Source organism: Dromaius novaehollandiae, chromosome 1 (assembly GCF_036370855.1).
Source record: "Dromaius novaehollandiae isolate bDroNov1 chromosome 1, bDroNov1.hap1, whole genome shotgun sequence".
Taxonomy (NCBI): Eukaryota; Metazoa; Chordata; class Aves; order Casuariiformes; family Dromaiidae; genus Dromaius; species Dromaius novaehollandiae.
Genome location: NC_088098.1, coordinates 91,270,949 through 91,292,202, shown reverse-complemented (window position 1 = coordinate 91,292,202; position 21,254 = coordinate 91,270,949). Strand labels below are relative to the sequence as shown.

At 47.3% G+C, this 21,254-nt stretch overlaps 1 protein-coding gene across 1 annotated transcript in view; it reads right to left on the bottom strand.

The window, feature by feature from the left end:
- Positions 1–1,798: 1,798 nt before the first annotated feature.
- Positions 1,799–21,254, bottom strand: part of IGSF11 (immunoglobulin superfamily member 11) — a 111,950-nt gene continuing 92,494 nt past the window's right edge. Inside the window, exons 2-7 of the mRNA XM_064520167.1 lie at positions 9,121–9,284; positions 7,776–7,983; positions 6,844–6,999; positions 5,734–5,856; positions 5,352–5,502; positions 1,799–4,671 (exon numbers count right to left, since the gene is read on the bottom strand). Coding sequence (XP_064376237.1) covers positions 4,221–4,671; positions 5,352–5,502; positions 5,734–5,856; positions 6,844–6,999; positions 7,776–7,983; positions 9,121–9,284 — 1,253 coding nt within the window. The 3' untranslated portion in view covers positions 1,799–4,220. The remainder of the gene's footprint in view (positions 4,672–5,351; positions 5,503–5,733; positions 5,857–6,843; positions 7,000–7,775; positions 7,984–9,120; positions 9,285–21,254) is intronic.

Sequence of the window (21,254 nt, the reverse complement as noted above, 5' to 3'; positions counted from 1 at the left end):
GGAAACTTGCCTGGGTTCTGGCAAGAGTTTGTTGAAGTGGGTGTGTTTGGGTAACTTTACTTTCTTTAATTCAGATGAATCAGCAGCACACAGTCCAAAAGCTGTGTAAGTTTAAAAACTGGCAGTCTCCAGACCAGGTTTCCCAAACTTTCGAAACTAGGTTCTCCTCTCGACCACCCTTCAAAAAGAGTTACTAAGAAATCTGTACACTGCTAAAGTGTAAGGCATCCTCTTATGGTCATTGCTCTGTCTCAGCACCCAAATGCACAGTTAATCCTTGTGCTAGAATATACTACCATACATTTCCTTCTGATACTCTCTGATGGGAGGTGATACAACTGACAATACCAGCATTTAAAATAACATCCCTGACACCCACTGAAGAAAATTACATCCCTGGCACCTAATGTGGTGAGCAATCCCTACCGCACACCTGTGGTTGAAGGCTCTCAGCAAACTTGGGCATTTCAATAGTGACTTCCACTTACAACCCTAATAGTTTGAATCTTTCTTTGTTTTTTAATGAAAACAAACACCCTGGAACCCTACCAAAACATCTAACTGGTATTATTTTTAGCTAGATCCTTATATTATAGCAAAGTCTCACTAGGTACAATTTACAGGCTAAAACACCAGCATACTAGGTGCTGCACAAAAATAGTAAAGTATTTACATCCCTGTATCTTGGGAGATGCTGCTCTAGATCAATAGACGGAGGTGTGCAGAAGAATGACCTAAGTGGCAAGCCCATGCCCAGGAATGGATGTATAGCAGAGTACTGACAGGGCTATCATGGGAATAAAATGCAAAGATGCTACATTAATGTCACATCAAGGTTGTACAATCAAAAGATGAAAAATGCAAACATTAGCATTCTTACAGCAACCTTTCCAAAATGGCAATGAGGCCATCTCATATACTGTAAGACCTATAGCTAAAAACACATTCACAGATAACAGGAAACGAGAACACAAAGCATATGCAGCATGTCTGAATTAGAATTGCTGTTGGATCTCTAGGTTTCTGTTTTTAACAATCATTCTCAGAGTATGTGGGTTATTTTAGAGAAAAAAAGGGAAAATGAAACACAGAGAAAAATGCAGAATCTTCAGCAAAACATTAGACTGGCTTAACTAATAACAGCCTTCTGCTAGCAGCCTTTGATATGAATTGAGAGGTGTGTGTTTCCTAGTTCCCCGATGTCCTGAAAGTGTGAATGCTCAAACACTTACATCTTCCATACACTGTTTATGATGTTCAGGACTATATTAACTTTCTTACAGTTTCCCCCATCATATATGATACATATGCAAAAGCCCAAGAAAATCAATGAATGAGGGCCTTCCTGGTGACTGCCTTAGATTTTGATCAGTCTTAGTCATCATTGAGGAGTGGTTCACTGGCTAAGAACACGCCATGTTTCAGATCAGAAAATTAACACATGAGAAAAGGTAAGCAATTTTTAAAAACATTTTCCCACATCACTCAAAACAGCACAAAGGATTTCCCCCAGAATGACAAGAAAATAAAACTCACCTTTGTGTAGAGATCCAGAGACCTTGCAAGCTTGGAAACTGTACCTTCAAGGGCAATGTGTCAGACTGTTATGAATGAGCAAAATAAGGCTATAGTGCTAAGGTTCATCACCAAACTGGCTGGTCTAATAAACGTGGAGGTTTTGGTTGCATGGGCACTGCTTACTGCCAGTCATACCAAGGATGAGCGCCATCAGCCAAATTCATCGTAGTTACAGCATTAGGTGGAGGAAAAAAAAGTAGCAGCAGGTAGTAAAAAGGCCTTTTTATATGAATAAAGTTTTATTGAATTTTAGACAATTAGAAAGAACAAAGAAAGAGGAGCGAACAGTCTCATGGAGGGTAAGAACCAGAAGAGCTTTTCCCAGTAGAGAGGAGAGGGCCTGCTGAGGGCAGTGTTCCTGTAAATGTCACATAGAGGTGGTTACAAGAGCAGAGAGAGCATGTCTGGGCTTTTCTTTGATTTTTTTTTTCCCTCCACACGTCACAGTTTCAAAAGCCAATCTTACTCCTCCTGACACCATCAGTCCTACCACCAGCAGCAAAGAAAGCGCACAGACAGAAAAAAGGACTGCTCCAGTGAAATGTGTGTACACACTCAGAGCAATCGCCCATCTGCACTGCTGAGGGGGTTTGCACCCATTCTGGACAGAGGTGTGTAGGAGGGCAGAGGAAGGGAGGCTGGATATTTTTATTATAATTATTTTAAGCAAAGAAGGCACAAAATCTCAGCCAAGCTTCAAACCTTGTGCAGCCCAGGAGCCCCCAACCTCCCTAGAAGCCTATGTGTCCATGGGGGAATGCAGCCCTCACCTCTGCCTCTTCCTTGGAGTCAGTGCTTGCACTTGAAGGGTACAGCTCAGGCAGAAGACCCTGCCCAAAGCTTGTGCACTGATAGAGAAAGTAAAGTGTGCAGGGATAAGAAAAGGGGGGACAAGGAAGAGTCTGCTGGCTTAAACAGACCCTTTTTCTAAGGTGAGAGCTACGGAAAGTAGCCTGTGATCCCCAACACTGCTTTTCCAAGAGCACATTTGGGAGGGCTCTGGTGCTCTTGGAGGTGACCAGCGCCTTAATGTGTGTAAGAGTTAGTGTTATGCAGGAGGGCAGGGATACCCATCCAGGCATGGCTGCTTGGACCCAGGGCTCTCTTAGGAGGGTAAGTGCCAGCCCCTCAGTCCAGCCCTCCAGTGGCACCAGGCCCCTTGAGCAGTTTCAACTCTTAGCTTTGATTAAGGCTATTTAGTTGCAATAGAAAAAGTAAAAGAATAGGTGCCAGCAACAACCACCTCCCTGGCTGTGAGGTGATTGCAGAGCCACCAGCAGGTGCCACAGGTACCTGGCCCTGGGACACTGTGGGAAGCAGCGGAGGCAGAGAGAGAGTGTATGGGCTTCCACAGGGTTATCCCCTCCATTAAGCCCCAGTTTTCACTCATTCTAAGCAAAGGGATTTGGAAGTAAGTCCTGCCAACCGCAGCATCTAGGAAGTGCGTGTGTGGGGAAGAAAGGGGACAAAAATTGTGGTCCTCAGTGTGAGAGCCCCAAGCATAAAACATGCCCTACCATGCAGGCCAGCCCTGGACAGCCTGTTAAGGAAAACCCGCCATGCAATCACCAAAGCTTTGGGGTTTGAAGTCACTTGTCCAGAATCAGAGAAGTCCATGAGCAGCAGATGCCTTTGGCCAGCCCTTCAGGACCTGCTTGCTGCTTTCCCACCCCACTGTGCTCCTCTCTGCCTCTGAAAAACCCCAGCAACAAAAAATGCCACAAGTCCTACAGCAGCAGCAGGAGCAATGCACCCTCTTACTGCACAGAGCTTCACAGGGAAAGATGTCCAGAGGCACACAGAACTAGCACAGGAAAAACATCCAGTGTAATAAGGACCTGTGTGTGTGCATGTGTGTGTGTGTCAGAGGGTGGATGGGAAGAATTCCAAAAAATAAATAAAGAAAAACACTCTCTGGCCCATATCCTTGCCCAGCCTTCCCCCCTTGGCCTGGCTGGTGGTTCTCCTTCTGCCTCACCCCTCTGGCCTGGGCACCCCTTGGCCCTTGTCTCCTCATGACTGTCCCCATCCCACTGCCCTTCCTCATCCAGCAGCAGGGACAGGGCTGTGGGGAAGGGGCTGTGGTCACCAAGGCTGATGCATACTCCTCCTGAGTGCCCCTTCCCCACTTAACCCTTTTCTGCCTTTTCCAGACATGTTTGTCCCTCCCACTCCATCACAGTCTGTTGCCCTCTTGAAAATAAAACAGCAACAACAGGAAAAAATATATATATTCCCAAACCTCCCTGAAAGACCCAAATGAACAGAAACAACCCCCAACAAAAAACAATAAACTGAAAAAAAAAAGAATTCCCCAGAGATTAGGGCCAAGTGTGCATCTCTGCTGGGGCCCAGCAGTCAGGGTGAGCACAGCAACACCCCTAGGACCCTTCTCCTGTGGCCTTGGCACATCTGTGAGATCCACCAGTGTGGAAGAGCCCCCAAAACCTGGAGGGCAAAGTGGCAAGGCCGGGGCTGTCCCACCAGCCAGCAACAGTCTCGGGAAGGGGGAGGGCAGTGGGGATAGGCGCATCTCCCCACATCTCACCACATTTTTCAAGACGGAGGAGGGTCTCTTGGCCATGTCTTCACCCCACCTGGTGCAAGAAGCTTCTTGCTTTGCTTTCGCCTGCCCATGCACCCTACACAAGGGAACCAGCCCGGCTCTGGGCAGGCACCATGACAGGAACAGCCCCTATCCGCTCCAGCGTTGCCTGGCTCACAGCATACGAGCGCGTGTGCTGCGGCCTCTGCTTCCTGCTGACTGAGCCATTGCTCCTCACCATCTCCTGAGGGGATGGTGCTGTATTGGCTGTTACCACCAGCGTCTTAGGGGGAGCTGGGGATGGGTGGCCTCCGTTCGCATAGATGGGGCGGGTGCTCGTGCTCCCCGAGCGGGAGAAGGGGGGCTGGCGCACATCGTTGTTGTTGCTGAAGCGGGTGAAGGAGTCTGTGGCGTGGTTGGCTTTGGGGTCATTCCAGTAACGGCTGTTGTAGGTGTTGGAGGAGGTGAGCGTGTCATTTTCTGACGAGGATGCGTCGGCGTGAAATGTTTTCGTGGTGGAGGAGCACTTGGGTGGCAGGTCATCCTCCCTAGGCAAGGAGAGGGTGTGAAGGGGCAGTGAGGAAGCTGCTCCAGTTCCCCAATGCCCCTCCTCACTGGGAGCAGTGCTCTCAATTTAAGGTGAAGGACAGCACCAACGATAACCAGCATTGCTGCTTGGCCTGTTTACTCATCCCTCTTTGCAGGACCCATGTCTTTGCACACTACCTGCTCCACATGCCTACCATTGAGGCAAGCAAGCCACACTCACACATCTAGGGGGCAAAACCAGTGCGTGTAACAACCACAATACTACATAGTCAGGACAACTGTAGCTGTAGCAACCAATGAAGCTAATGCTCAGGGAAGAGAAGCTACCAGAGGGACACACTGTGGCTGTAACACTGAAGAAGGTCACATCTGTCTCCCCAGAGCTCTTCATCGCTACCCAGTACTGTGGGTCAGAATCCCTGCTATGTGTGGAGTCACTCTCCTACAGAGCTAGCAGCTTCAGACCATAGTTCTCAATAACAGCAACAGTGAAAACAAAATCAGTCATTACCATTCTCCATTCGCTCCTGCCTTTTTCTGGACAGATATAGACACCTTCCCCTGGCCCACTGAACATACCCAGGATTAGCAAAAGGGAACTCCCGTGTGCCTTCCTGCCAGCCACTGCTCTTGCTGAGAGATAAGAGGTTTCCTGCCACCAGCTTTCCTTAATCCCTACCTTATCTCATTGGGAATCTCCTCCTCCTCTTCCTCTTTGTGTTTGTTTTTCCAGTAAAACAGGGCCACAGCCACCAAGACAATGCAGACAACTAGCACAACAGCACCTGTGGCCACCGCTCCAGCAATCAGGCTGATGCTCCGGGGATGGGCTGTGAGGAGGATTGAACAGAGAATGGAGAAGACATCAGGACTGGGCTGTGGCTGTCCATGAGTATTTGAAGCTACCAAGGCTTCGGAGGGGGCAAAGGCAACATCCCCATTCCAGGGTACAATGATCCTCTGATAGAGAGGCACACGGTGGCTCACAGCAAACATGGTTACACACATTACTGTCACAAGACAGAACCAGGTGGCCAAGCCTCCTTTGGCAACATACTTACGTGCAATGACTTGCAGGTCCAGAAGGCAAGTGCTGGTTCCAATGGCATTTGAAGCCACGCACTGGTAAAGACCTGAGGACACAGTGCTGATATTTCGGAGAGTGACAGTGCCCTGGACTTGGTCTAGTCAGAGAGAAAAGAAGGATTTAAATCCCTCCCCCCCTTCGCAAAAGCCACGAAAAGGCAAATCCAGCAAATAGAGAATGGTGGTGTGAGACTCTTAAGAGATAAATAAATTAGGAAATAACCTTGAGATGGAAGCATCGTGCATACACACACAAGATTAGGTTTTAAGAAGCTTACACTAGATGTTTCTTTTTCTTCTTATAGATGAGTTTCTGCAAATTAAAGCTTGGGACTCATATCATTGCATGAAAGAAGAGAGGAAATAAGAGATATGCAATGCCCTATCCCCATGTTTACTCGCCAAATTTAGTCCTGCCCTGCAGCACCCCTGCTCTCCCATCTCTGGGCTTTGCATCACCTGCTCTGCCAATTTTCCTCACTCCTGAATTATGTAAAACTAAAATTCTTATATATTCTTAAAATAGGGAAAGTTAAAGGAGAGGAGTACAGCTATCACTAGTGTGTCAGGTCACCTAGGCTAAGAAATCTGATGGTTGGGACTTGGGGCTGGCCAATATCCAGCCCAGTTTGATCAGAGCCTTGCTTTTACACACATCTGAAAGGCAGCTCCAGCAGTAACATACCGGAGCAGTGACCTCAGTGTGAAAAGCTGGCAGGATTTTGGGGGGATGATTTTGCCTCCCTTCTCCCATTTTCCAGTCTATGAGTCTCTTGTTTGGTTTGAAATGCAGGTGAGTCAGCAGGTGATATCTCCAACCATGTGTGAACATCTGGCCACCATATTCTCTCTCGCATTTTCCTAGACTCTTGCTCCTCAATGGGCAACATGTTTTTCCACCAAAAAAATGGAAGTTTAAATGGCCAGTGGAAGGTACCTAGTCTACCACAGGCCCCAACACTCCAGGAATCTTCGTTCCTAACAAGTGACCATGCAAATGATGGCAGACACTGAATGAGCTGTGTCACCTCTGACAGCTTGGGCTGCGAGCTGGGAAATAAGACGAAAAGCAACAGAACAAGCACCTTGTGTGGCAGTTGGGGGCAACTTGGGAACATTGTCCAGTTTCTCCCAGAGGTATGTTGGCCGGGGGATGCCTTCTTCTGAGCTGCAGGTCAGAGTGATATCGCTGCCCACATCCAGGGACCCATGGATTCTGCAGAGCGGGGCAGAAGGAGGAACTACAATGAGAGAAGAGGGGAAAGTGACAGCAGATCAGGAGATATGACCAAACAGTGGGGTGCAGGTCTCTTCTGAACACACACTGCTGGGGAAAGCAAGGACATCAGCATGAGCTGATGGGGGATAAGAGGGAGACAAAGCCCAAAAGGGAGGCAGCAGACAAGAAACCTCTAAGGTGTGGGTGGTGGCACTTCACAAAGATTCCTGACTAGCCAGTCCATTGAGGTTGCAGACTATTGCTGACTTGTTCAGACCCCCTTCTCTTAGACCCCTCCCTAGAGAAAAAGAAGGTGAACATTTCTGTGTGGCAAGACCAAACCAAGCTGCAAACAGAATTTGCTGTGGTTGGGTTTTGTTTTCATAGCTCCATAACAGCACACACTGTGGAGTATTTAACATCCTGGGGAGCATCCAGTATTAATTGTTTACAGGGAAAGGAAGCAAAGACCTAAAGTCCATTCTATTCTCCCATTACTATGCACAAAACTCTTACGGTCCCCTTAGCACTCCAAGTGCTTCTTGCAATTCCACATCACAGTCCTGCCTCAAAAGCTTTCTCTCCACTGTGTTTTACAGCTCTATGATATACCATTTGCATATGAGGGCACATGCCCTACAAACTCCCATAATACCCACAAGGCAACCCATCCGTCCCTGCTGTATATCCATGTGCTCTAATACACACACCATCATATCCTTCACTAGGCACCATCATGCACACAGGATCCCTTTGCCCCTGTTCCTCCCCTGTCCCCCATAACTCCAGTACACGCACCCAAGACAGTGAGTCCAATGACTCCGATATTCCTGCCGCCTCGATCGGGAAGATTGTTGACCAAACACTGGTATGTGCCAGTATCTGATAGCTGGGTGTTGTTGATGAAGATGGAGGCACTGGTGGTTGGCATTGTCACAGCAAACCCCACTCTCCCATAGAACTGGGGTGCACCACCAAAGATCTGACCCCCTTGGTAGAGAATAACCTGGAAAAGAAAGGAAGGTTCAAACAACACTCTACAAGGGCTGAGCAAAGAGGGAAAATACCAAGCAAAACATGGTCTTCCAAAACTGAAAGGACCAGTTCCTGGGGGATGTCTGAATAACCAGATATTGATATAAAAGAGTAGCCCCAGGCAGTCACATCCTAGGAGAGGCATTTTCTTTAAAAAGTAGCCAGTAGCCTGTTTTATGTCATTAAATATGATCAAAGAAGCAACAGACCAGAAAGACACCCAAGTCTTCTGGCATCACTGGTTTGGCAATATCAACCTGTGTCATGTAATAGCGATTACCCATACGGACAGAACTGATGTAGAGAGGCAGAGACTCTCCTCAAGTCTGTAAGTACTTTGCTGGAAAGCATCCACCCAGTGGACAGTATCATCTTGGCTCTCAGCCAGTAGTAATACCTTGCCATGATTTGACACTGCTTGCTGAAGATCATCGGGATGAACTGAATGACAGGTAATGCAACCCCTGAACCTGTGCAACCTCTACCAACCAGACAGCTCACATGGAGGTAATCACACCAAGTCCCTGAAGAGCGAGGACTCTTCAGTGAGGGATACTGGATCTCCCAACTGAATAGCAAATGTGATGGGTGCAGCGTGACCTGAGACAAATGTGTTTCAGAGCAATGGCTTTCTTCTGGTAAGCAACCAATTGGTAGCAACCAATATTTAAAAGGGAGGATTAGACTATAAGAAATCATGTGCTGTGGAAGGTGTTTGCACAAATTTCACAGGTTTAAGGGGTCAGGCCAGCAGCTACTTCCACACCCTCCAAATCCCATTTCCGGTGCACCAAAAGCTGGATTACACCTCTAGTGCTCCTTTGAAGATACAAACCACCAGAGGTCCAGAGCAGCCATACAGTGTCCCATACACCTGCCCAGCTGCACATCCAACCAAGGAAGCTGAGGACACAATATGCACCATCAATTAACAAAGCATTGGGAAATCAGACTCATGTAAGATGAGCACAGCATGTTCAGCAACGAAAGGAATATTCTGGGAACCACAGTCTCAGCTTTGTACAAGGACTCCAAGTAGATCAGTGACAAAAGTGTGAGGAAAAGAAAAGCCCCCCAAAACTCCACGCACCAGTGAGAGAGGACCTACCTGTTCAGGCTGGTTGGCATTAGAGAGAGGAATGACCATCCAGATGACATTAAGGTTAGTGAGAGCAGCATTTGTGGTGAAGGTGCAGGGCAATACTGCTGTCTGGCCCCGGGCAACCTGGACACTCCCTGAACTGACTGACACTTCTAGAGGACACACCAGACCTGGAAAGAGAAGGATATCCTGTTCAAGCATTTCAGGTGGCCTCATACACATGCAATTCATGACAGCAGCATTCTCTTGTTACTGTCCCTTATCAATGACTTCAGGCTAAAAAGAAATACACTGCTCCCTCAGAAAGATCAGGCTGCTCTTGTGCAGATCCTTTCCAAATGTGGACAGGCTGCCCTTTTAAGTGAGATCACTCTAATTTCAGACCCTCTGAAAACAATGGGTTTTGTTTTGGAGACAGGGAAGGAGCTGTAAGAGCAGCCAAGCTGTGTCTAAGAGATAATGAAATATGTTTTCAAACCTATCAATCTTAATGATATCCAGCATCACTGAAACAGAAAAGGAAACTGTATTCTGAAAGTCTTCACCATGAGGTAAGAAGAGAGAATGCATATTTTTAAAGAAGGCACACAGGTCTCCCCCCACTTCTGCTCCTCACAAAGTCTAATGTGAATAGGAACATTTTTGTGCTATTTTCAATTTAAAGGATTAAAAATCTAAATCTTTTCCAAGCCAGGTATTTCTTTATAGCTGGTAAAAAATGGCTACTGATATTAGAAGATCTGATCAAATCTAACTTATTTTCCAGCATTTCTGCCATTTGCTTATTTGCATTCCACACAAGCTAGACAGGGTACAAAGCCTGGTAAGTCCCAGCTTCCCAGTGCAGCAGCTCAAGGCTGCAATGTTGAGACTGCGAATCACACAGAGAAAAATCTCTGTACCTACAGCCAAAACCTCATCAGATGAAACTAACCAAGGAGTCACCACCATAATTTTGAGTAGCACTAAAATTTGTTAGACCGCTTTTCCCCACAACATCAAAACGTTGACTCCAGACACATATCTACATGCCAGTTCACTGCCTTCTTGTTCAACACATGTAGGAGGCTGCTAGAGGAGATGGCAAGGAGTGTTCAAGCCCTGCGGCAATACGAGAACATTGATAGCAGCCAGGTGTAATCTGTGGGCTGCCCTATTCTCTTGCTGACCCCAGGAAGGGCTGCTGGCAAAGTCTCTCTTTTCTGCTAGGAGACACTGGTTTGTTGAAAGTGAAGCACTCCATGAGAACAGGCTTCTAGCTGAACCATGAAGAAATCAAACAGGCTCATTTCCGAGAAAAAGCTGAGTGGTCTTCACACTTGTCTGCTGGGATCCTTCCCAGTCTGCCAAATGGCACCTAAGCAGCCTATGCTGTGTTTCTGCATTTGCACAGACTGCTCTGGAGCTGGGATACCCAAAGACCTTGCAGATCCTCAGCAACCTGCTGCGAACTTCCCAGATCTCTCCCCTCCTCCCTATCCCCGACCTGCCTTGCAGGCTTCAAGGCTCCAGGTAGTTTGGGGAGGCTCAGAAACGCTTCAAAACATAGCCAAACAAAATGTCAATTTTAATCTCTCCAAGTGAAAGGCGTGAGTTTCTTACTTCGCAGAAAAACCCAAATTGGACTCTACTCCCAGTTCAGGAACTTATTTGAAAATATGCATTTTGGAACTTTCCAGGGAAACAGTTCAGCTTTCATCCTAATATCTGAGAGAATTAGGTGCCTGGAGAAGGAACAGCTGGTGAAAGCTTAATCCATCAATCTCCTATGAGGGGCTGTCAGCAGCAAGCGGAAGGAAATAATTTGAAAGGCCAGTAATAAGCATGACCTTTATTACAAGGCATCTGCCTTTCAGTTGCTATTGCGGTCGGCAGATTGGGAGTGGTTTTGGACTCCTAATTTGCTTATGGCTGGCCAAGCAGTGGCAATAGCCGAAAAAACAGAAGTGACCCATGTCAGCTTTGTAGATGGCTCTCACTGAATATGACCCTGACGAGGGGTTGTCTTTTCTGCTGGCCTAATTCTGAAGGCTACCTTGGCATGACTACTCAGCCAGTCTACCACCATCCATGTGCTAAACTGTGTATAAGGAGTCACAATAATTTGGACATTTCTTGGATTAAGCTCTCCCTTTAATATGGAGCAGACAGCTTTTCTGAGATATTCAGTGTTGGTTTAATGAGATGCGTCCCATGAGATGAAAACCAGCCCCCCACGTATTCATCAGATTCGGAATAGCAACATGCATTCTTCAGCCCCATCCCTTCAAACCTCTACGTTCCCCTCCAAGAAACACCCACTCATCAAACTCTTGCCATTCAAGAAAAGTGATACTTAAGTATGAGTATTCACTAATAGCAACTTTGCTGGAAATTTGGTGTTTGCATTGTGCACTGCAGGGTTAGTTATGTCAATCACCCAGACATCAAGATGATGTGATTTTCATACCTAACTACCCTGTCATTAGTCTTAATATTTGCTATTAGTTGACTGTAAACATCCTGCAGAATAATAAAAATACTAAAATAGAACATGCATAATTACTTCATTCTGAAAAGGATTTTCAATACATTTGAGAATTTTCCAATATGCTTATGAACAACTCTAAAAAATGAAAGAGAACATGTAATACCCTCCATGCTCTGGACGTGAGCCTAACTTGGAAAAACAAACATTCAAGGGAGAAAAACTGATCGCAGCACTGCTATTAACTAAATTAACCATGAGAGACGTTTGCTTTGAAAGCAAGTGGAGGAACAGGGCTCTTGTTTTGTTACTCTATGATCTCGCCCAGCTCTGCCAGTGCCCCACTCTTGCCCTGCAGCCTCCCTATCCTCCCAGACCCATAATGTCCTCCCCCTTTCAAAGCACCACAGCATCCCTTTTAATTTGAATGTCATAGAGTGGTTTCTGTGAGGGGACACTAAGAAAGAGCTGAGTTCCCCAGTCACTTCTCTTGCTGAGGGAACAGTGTTGAGCCTGGGCCTGCAGAACAAGCTCCCCTCACCCCATGCCATCCTCTCTCTGCCTTTTTAAACCACTGTGCAAGCCAGCTCCTTAGACTTGCCTTTGCCACATGCATCCCAGCACCCGTCAGCTGCTCTTTGGCCTGGGATGCCCATGAGGCAGGCTGCACTTAAAGGCAAGGACTCAATTTGCTAAGCTAACTGGCACCTGCAGGGCTACAGCTGGGGAAAACAAACACAAGCACTTCTGACAAATAAGCTTAACCAAGATGACAGGGGAGCTGGGAGACCAAATGCGGGCAAAGTCCTCCTCCACCAGCATAAACAGGCTGGTGTGTTAATACAGCAGTGGGGATGGAGGGGCATTACTACAGCGCAACTCCTGTCCCAGGGAGACGGCTGAAAGAGCAAAGATCAAATCCTCTTCACAGGCTACACCTCCTCTTTACATCTCAGACTACTAGAAAATGTTCTAATGTGGTTACACATGCAAGGATCCACCTATGCAAGAATCTATGTGACTGCATCCTTACACACCAATACTCATGTCCCAAAACACATTTGGATGCACATAAAGACACACACATATAAGCCTGTATGCCCACAAAAACACAGGGTAGGAAAACTCAACCAATGTTACATGTTTAAACAGCTCAAAATTAAGAGTTGCAAAAATGTGGCTTTGCGTTAATGTGAAAGGAGGGAGGCAGGGGAGAAAGGGAGGAAGAAATTTCAAATTTAGCATACCTACTGGGACAAGGATTTTTCAGCGCAGCCTAAGGAATGAGGACTTGAATTCCCTTGGGTACATACAAATGCAAATATAGTTATATGCACACACACACACACACACACACATCCCAGCCTGGTAAGTCAAATTAGACATAAGAGGTCAGAAAAATCAAGCAAAGGAGGCCCTCCTTTTGCAAAGGTACACGGTCCAGACCTTTTCTAAGCATTCAGAGAAGTTTAATGACTTGTGAGAGGCAACAAGAATCAATCACGGTGAAATCTCCTCCTAGCTTTAGATTACAGTGGCTACTACACCCTCTCCTGTATGCACAGTCTCCACCTTACTTAGATGCCTAATTAAGCATTGCTGTAAGCACCATGCCTGGAGCTAGAATGGGGTAACACCACTGTCAGCAGGAGGAGGAATGGGCCCTCCCTGTTTATAGGACTCTTTGATCTTAGTTTGATCCTGCAAGTGGCTTTCTCCTTTGATCCTGATGCAGTGAGCTTCCATCAATAATAGAACAGATGCTCCATTTTTGTGTCCCTCTCTCAGGGAACCAGCCGGCAGAATGACGTTTTGGCTACAGAGGCTCTTTCAAAAGTTCTTTATATTCCCAGGACCAAGTAAGCACTCTGGCAACACATCACTGATTTCATCTGTGATGGGACGCTCTTGGCTTTCCAAGTAGCATGCTCAGCTACCTCCAGCACTCATGAAGGAGCCAATGAAGATAGCTCATGCAGCAAGACACAAGCATGTAGGGCCCAGCCCCACACCTGGTATCTGCCTCCCTGCTGGCACTGATATGAGGTGGAGGCAGATGCTGCCACTTGTTTGTTAGCTCCTCCACAAGGGTTGCAACCCTGATTGAATTTCACTGTGTCTGGTATATTCTGAAGCCTAAAGCATGGGCACATTTTAGCATTTTGATTCTTACTAAGAAGACTGAAAATATTTCCAGCTCCTGCTCACTGCCATACATCTGCCAGAGATCACCAGCAGGACCAGCAAATCACCTCAGCTGACAGCCCGGTCAACAAAATGAGGACTTCTATCAACATCAGTTCACATTAATATGGCAGACTATATCATGAACAGCTGATGCAGAATCACCAGTCCATATCACTATGATGGCAGCTGGTCACAGACTACAGGCCCAAGAGGCTACTGTGGGCTGTACTTTCATGAAACACTGTAGTTATGCTGTTGAAGCTGTGCTAAGGGCACCTCCCCTCTGCTTCCATGATCATCCCCAGCACATGGTTGTCAGAGGCAACCACATGAACCATGACTCAGAGACATCTCTGGGTACCACTCTCTGGGCCGGGGTACAGAGCAGAGAGAGGGTCTTCACAAGGCTGTATTTAGCTTAGTGGTGTTGACCACAGAAAAACAGAGGTTTCTTTGGAGAGTCATTCATACTATCAAGCTCCTGCAATGCCTCACCTTCTGGAAGACTCTCTTTACTTTGCAAGTTTCCCTACAACCATTGGCAAGTCAGCAGCATTCAGCACCTGTTAGCAGTGCTCTCCTGATACTCATAGCATTGGGAAGCTGGGCTAGCATGAGTTTGCTTAAACAGAGGCCAGGGTACAGGTACGCTCTGCAGTGCTGGCAAGCGAGGGAAGAAAAAAATCACCAGGGGAGATACAAGGGAGGGAGGTGTGAAAGGGATGAACAATAAAAAAAACCCCAAACCCTCAGCTGCATCAATTCAGCATCTCCAAACCTCCGGGGAAAACGTGCAGAAATGTGTGCAGCTGAGGGGAGGATGAGAATATGGCTTCAAGCTGTATTAGCCTGCATCCAAAACCCAGGCAGTGACTCTCCCCGTCTCAATGTAATTAGCAGTCCTGTTGCCATGTGCTGGAGAAGATGCCTTTGGCAGTATAACATTTTGGGTCCCTCATTGGAAAGTCAAGGATGAGGTCACTCAAAAATCCCAGCAACAGGATAGAAACACAATGCTCAATCCTGGGACAGCAGGTAAGCTGAGCGAGAAACTGCAGAGCAGTCTTTTCCCTGAGATGAAAGGAAAACGCAAGTAGCTGTGCCTTTGGCCTGCCTCACGTCACTATGTTTGCGACCACAGCTGCCTCCTGTGTTGAAGGAGAGAAAGAGTCTGTCTCCCGCTCCAGATGAGCTGATGTACATTGCAGACTCAATACACTGAGTAGCAGTAACCCCCCCATCCAGGAATGGGCAACTCACAGCTGGAGGAGACAGTAACGGACGCAGGGAATACATCGGTCACAGGACCTGCTGGCGCAGCAACCAATCAAAGTACCTGACGGACCCTGATTTGCAGTTGCAAGCACTGGTAAGAGTGAAGGACAGCAAAGACACAAGAGGGATGCTGTCCCTGCTGACAATCCCTTCTGTCCTATGAGGGAGCAGTTATGTTGCCTGGAAGCAATCTTCGCAAGGTGGTCAGGAGAAGCCCAGTACTGGCCTAGAGCACCCAGAGATAATACAAAAGGGAAACAGATGGGCACTCACGGTGAGTCCAAAGCAGTCACAGCATCCAAACAGGCCGCTCAGCAAGCTGCCTGAGTAGTGGTCTTGCCCATTCTCACCAAGGGCCAAGTATCTTCCCGTCCTCTCAGATGTGCTACACTTCCTAGTTCAGAGTCAGTCTAACCAAAAGCAGTATTTAGGCAGCCTGGTGTCTGGTGGCAGCTTGCAATAAACACCATCCCCCTTGTGGAACGAGCATTACCAAGCACTCCCAAGGAGCACAGATCTGCATTAGTGCCCAGCTAGCCTGGGTTATTTCCAGTTCACTAAGGAAAATCAGCCAGGGAAACTTCCAGACTCCAAGTCACTCTGCAGCGCAGGCATCAGAGACAGATGCATAGCATCATGGCAGAGTGCATCCCAGGGCCAACATGCTTTTGCACAAACTCCCCTGGGGAGGATGTTTGGTGGAGACATCTTTGAAAACAATCCCACTGGGAACTGGGAGCAATAGTGAAAAGAATGGAGGGCCCCAGTGCACTATAGCACTTCTGCCAGCTCACAGCAAGGACTAGGTAAACTTTGGTCCAGAGGCACCTGCAGGGATTGCCCCCACATCCAAGTCTGTGAGCACATGTTATATAGCATGGCGACCCTCCTCAGAGAGCCAGCTTCCATCAAAACATACAGACAGAAATTTTCTAGTGTCTCTCCTCAAGGCACAACCAACTCTCCCTAAGCCATCCCCAACAGAAATTTGTCTAATTTACTCTGAAACTCCAGACAATGTCTGTATTGCACAGCATGGCTTAGCAGTCTGTTCCAGTATTCAGTGGCCTCTACTTCCTTGTACCTACCAGGGCTCTGACCAGCAGTGCCTCTGGGTCGCTGTCCTTCCTTCTCTGTAGCTCAACCATGCAAATGACACTGCTGACATGGTCCCTTCCCCTCTCCCAGTTCTGCACTTCCCCACATTCTTCAGTATGCCCATCAGGGTGACAGGCAAATAGACAGCTCAGAGCTGCAGAGAGAAGTGGCAGTCAGCCAGAGTTTGGACATTTTGCTCTCTGAAGCAGCTGCATAAAACTTTGGATATCTCAGCCTTCAGATTGAGCATAATTCACTGGGATTAAGCCCACCCCTCTTACTTGGCCAGGGACAACATGCCCCCCCAAAAGACCCATGTTCATTCTTTCTGGTTCACAGATCCAATAATGCAATAGTAACCTGATAGCGTATGGGGAAAACAATCTCGAAATCTTTGTTGCCTACCTGTGCTGGCTCTGCAGGACAAACTAGAACAGAGAACAGAAAACCCCCTCACATCTGGCACAATTCTAAAGCAAGAACTCCGTAACACAGGTGTTAAACTGACAGAGATACTAACATTTCCCCTCAGGTCAATATAGTGTTTCTCTCTCTGTTAAACACAGGTCAAAAACCAAGTTAACTTCTAAGCACCTTTATCCCTAAAGAAATATCAGGAAGAAGTGGTGGCATCTAGCCATTTCTCCAGCACTGAGACTCTCAAATAGGCAGATCTATTTGCCCCCAACTAAGAGCAATCTAGGGAGTGCTGCCCACCCCACAGGATAGGTGGGCTAGCAGACCCTAATCCAGGGAGGAATTCAGTGCCGGGGTCTTGAACTCCGGCCCTACGGCATTTCTTGCCAAGCACTCCACCAGCTGATCAGACACCTTGGCTACCTGTAAGTCTGTGCTGACCCTCCTCCTTTGTCATTTATAATCTCATCTGTACTAGACAGAAAGATAACAGGAAAACTTGCAGCTGACCCTCTCTGCTCTGGACTCAGCTGTTGGCCTTGTGAATGGCAATCATTACTAACCCTGCCATCTTCCCTTTTATAAATAGGTCTTTCTCTGCAGGCCAGCTGGGATAAGAATTTCAAACAGCTGTCTGATTAAGATAACATGGAGCACATCTCTCTGCCCCTGACCTCCCCAAGCTGCAGCTGTAGGGAGGATGGAAACTGGACTTTAAGACCAAAAAAAACCCAAGCTGTAGGTGCTTCAAGAAGGATGTCTGCTCCCTCCCAGTCCTTGTCAGAGGACTAGCTCTTGCAATGTGAGAAAAGGGGCTCTCATAACATATGCAGTTGAACGTCACTCAGGAATTTGATTCCTTCTCCATTTCTGCCACAGACTACTTGGGCCCTGCTCCAGATCCAGGTGTCCTCAGAGGGTCTCTATTAATGTGATATCTTCATTTGCTCAGGTTTAGACCTCAACAGTTTGATTTGCTCAACACTTAAGCATTCAAACCTGCTAGGGAAATCAAAGGAGCCTGTGCTTTCAATGTAGCAGGGATCGCATTGTGCTAAGCGCTCTGTATTACCTGAACAGTATGCTTCCAACAGGTCTTAGTGCTTGTGTTTAATTAGTCACAGTCTTGAAATGCAAAAGAGATTTTTGACCTGTGAGTGTAGTGCTAGAGCAGCTTGCTGACACCCTCAAAGCAGGCGCAAGGACACAAGATTGGTTTACGTATGCCCTGATAATAGCAGGGGCCCAATGACCCAAATGGTCCTTTCCAATTCTGGGCTCCTGCTGTGCTCCCAATATCAGTTTCCCTTCTGTGTCTCTACCCAGTTTGACTGGAGCTGCCAGGTCCTTTGTAGCTCCTGCTAGCTAGGACAGTTGCCTTGCATCCCTGCTGCCTAGGATACACAGTGCATGCAAGTTAGTGATAAAAAAAACAAACAAACAAAAACAGTTGCATTATATTATAGCAAGATAGGCAGCAACATAGATAGCAGCAAAAATAGCATCTACAATGACATTAGCCAGGATAAAACTAATCAGTCGCCATGCTCTGGGGCATACGTTAACCCCCTCTCCGTGGTATACTGTTGCACAATTAGGTACATTACGGAAGGTTTAATGCTTCCCTCTGATGCATGTGGCATTGGCTGGAAACAGAGAGCGCTAAGATCTGAGCTGGCAGTTTCTGAATTCACAGTATCTGCAGAAGACTCGAGAAGCAGCTGCACTACTGAGGTTGGGGGATGTTTCGCTTCAGCAGATGAGCAGGACCAGAGGGGACCCAGAGGGGAGCAGGAACTCAATCAAGTGCTCACTCATTTCTCCCCCCACTTGAGAGAGGGGCGGGGTGAGAACGCCTAATTCAGCCTAGTCTGTGGGACCACCTGGGGCCAACTTTGCCCATTCCTGGCTGTGCCTGGCACAGGGGACATGGATGGCCCATGCCCCAGGACTCTGATTGGCAATGCACAGGCATCCTATTTGCCTACACGAGATGGCTGAAGGCCACACACAGGCAGCATATCTGGAGTACAAACAGTCCTTGCAACAAGGTGCTACTCATTTTTTTCCCCTCCTAAGGTCCTCTAGAGATGCACAGAGCAGTGTTTTCCAAACCGGAGGCACGGGCAAGCAGGAGAGTGAAAGTCTAGTTGGGCACAAAAAGATGTCTCTCTACTGCATGTCTTTTACACGGCTGAGATTGGCAAACACATTCCCTTCTGCCCCCAGTACTGTGATAGCTCAGCTCCGGGGAATCCTGCTGCAGTAACTTAAGATGTTACCATCTTTTGCTGTTTGCTCTGTCTCTCAGCACAGAGTTGTTACCCCTAAAGCAGAGAAAGCAGAAAGCAAGATGTGCCTCCATCTCACAGCCAGGCATTCCTGCTGAGGAAGCTGTGAGGACAGGCAAAGCTGCTTTGCTGTGAATGGGAAAATCCGGGTGACTGGCACTCTGTCCTGTTCTGTTGGGTGCTACAGTGGAGGCATCATCCAACAGTAATGAACATCTAGGGATAGGAATATTTTAAGTGACTGTAGCCAACAGAGCAACTACTCAGTGAACTGCATCCCTACAGTCTTTAGCTGATGTGAGCTGGGAATGAAAACTTGACAAAAGTCTGTAAAAACATATCTAACGTGGGAACCTCTGCCTGAGTTTGCAAAGAGCCTGCAATAATGGCTCTGAGCTTCAGAATTTCCCATTCATCTAGCTCAGATGCCAACAAGAACTTTCCACATCCCTCCTGTTAATCATCTCTCTGCTTGTCAAAGCACATCAAAAAGTAACAGGTACCCTTTACAGCAAAGATTTTTATCTATGTTCCCTAAAATGGGGAAAAGGCATAAAGGTGGCTGAGCGCAGCTAAGGCACAAACTGGCTTCATTTTTCCTGAAGCAGGTTGCAAAACCTCTCAGGAGCCACCCTCTAGCATGGCCAGCCACTGTCCTTGAGAGCCTCCCCAAGCATCCTCATGGGTATCTAATCACACCCCTGAAGCCAGTCTAGCCCACAGCATGCAAAGTACAGGGTGAGACTGTCTGGGATGATACGAGAGCTGTACAAAACTTGCTTACCCAGAGCAGGAGTCTAATTAGAGCTCTTCCCAGGATCTAAAAGCAAAAATAGCCTCAAGTTCCCCCCGCCCCGTCCCACTTCCCTGCTAATATTCTCCCAGCACAGCCCAGTCAGCAGAGATGTGTTGCGCTGCAGATCAGTGCCAAGCGCTGGCAACAGCACGTGGCATTGCTGACAGAGCAAAGTGGCCTCCTTCGGGAGAAGGCATCCACTGGTGCCTCTGCAAGAGAAATGTATCTGCTCCCAGGACTGGGAACAGAGAGTCAGAGTAAGGAAGAGGAAATTAAAACAGGTCTGCAAAGCTCTACTAAGGCACTCACTCCTATTTTCTGTTTGGCGAGCCATAAAAAATACATTAACGGCCCAGCAGCTTTGTAAATGATTTATGGTCAAAAGAATAAATTTCTTCCTCCTCTCCTAGTTAAAAAAAAAAAAAAAAAAAAGCAACATAGTGATAAACTGCTTAATAAGGGAAAACAACCTGAGGCTTAAATGTGTTCAGTGGTATATTGGGTAGGAAGGACTGAACCTATAAAGAATAAAATTAAGGCCTGATAAAGCGAGCTGGGCATTGGGGAAGGAGAGACGAATGGGTGGGCAGGCTGGAATATACGGCTTGCATGTGGTGGGGAAAGGCAGGAGCAGAAGTGATGCAGCTGAATAGGAAAAGAGGTAGGGAAGGGGGAGGCAGAAATGGTTCATCAGTGACTTTTAACGCTGCTCATAAATGCCTCCCAGAATGCAATGAGAGTTTTAATATCTGTTCCCCTCCACCTCCTGTCCCTATCACAGGAAAAATGCTGTTGAAGCACAGAGACTGCAAACTCATACCTAATATTTAATGCCTCCAGGATGAACCTACCTCTCAAGCCTCCAGAAACAGGGAGCAAAGACTGTGCATTCCCCTGCAACAACTTCCCCCAGTCCCCCCAGAGCAGCCATCACCAGGGCCTCGCAGCTCCTCCTTGCACCCTGAGAGGAGCGGGCTTTTTCAGCTACTCTGATGCAATCACCATCAAGTCTGTCTCTAGTGCAAATCCTCATGACCTACAGTTCAACTGCTTTTAACCAAAGCACCAGGACGAAGAAGAGCAGAGGGGGATGGACAGAAAAGGGACTAGGAGGCCTGAAGGCACCTGCCCTACTAGGCACAGGTCAGGTGAAGCCACAGGGACATGGACAACTGCTCCCATGTGGCTCCTCCCCACACACACCACCGTCCTCATCAGGGATCCTCAGGGAGTCCCAGGTGGCCTTGTTTATATTTTTTTGGAAGTTCCTAAGAACAATTGTTATTTATATAGCATAAATAGCAATGGACCTGCAGTTATCACATCTTTTTCTACTAAAATAAAATAAAATAAAATAAAATAATTTAAAATAAAAGGAACTTCGGAGGAGACAGCAACTAGCTACTCCTGCGCAAAATGTTTTCATTTATAGACTGAGCCTATTCACAGAGTCACAGAATGGTTGAGGTTGGAAGGCACCTCTGGAGATCATCTAGTCCAACTCTCCCTGCTCAAGCAGGGTCACCTAGAGCACCTTGCACAAGATGACATCCAGGCAGGTTTTGAATATCTCCAAGGATGGAGACTCCACAACCTCTCTGGGCCACCT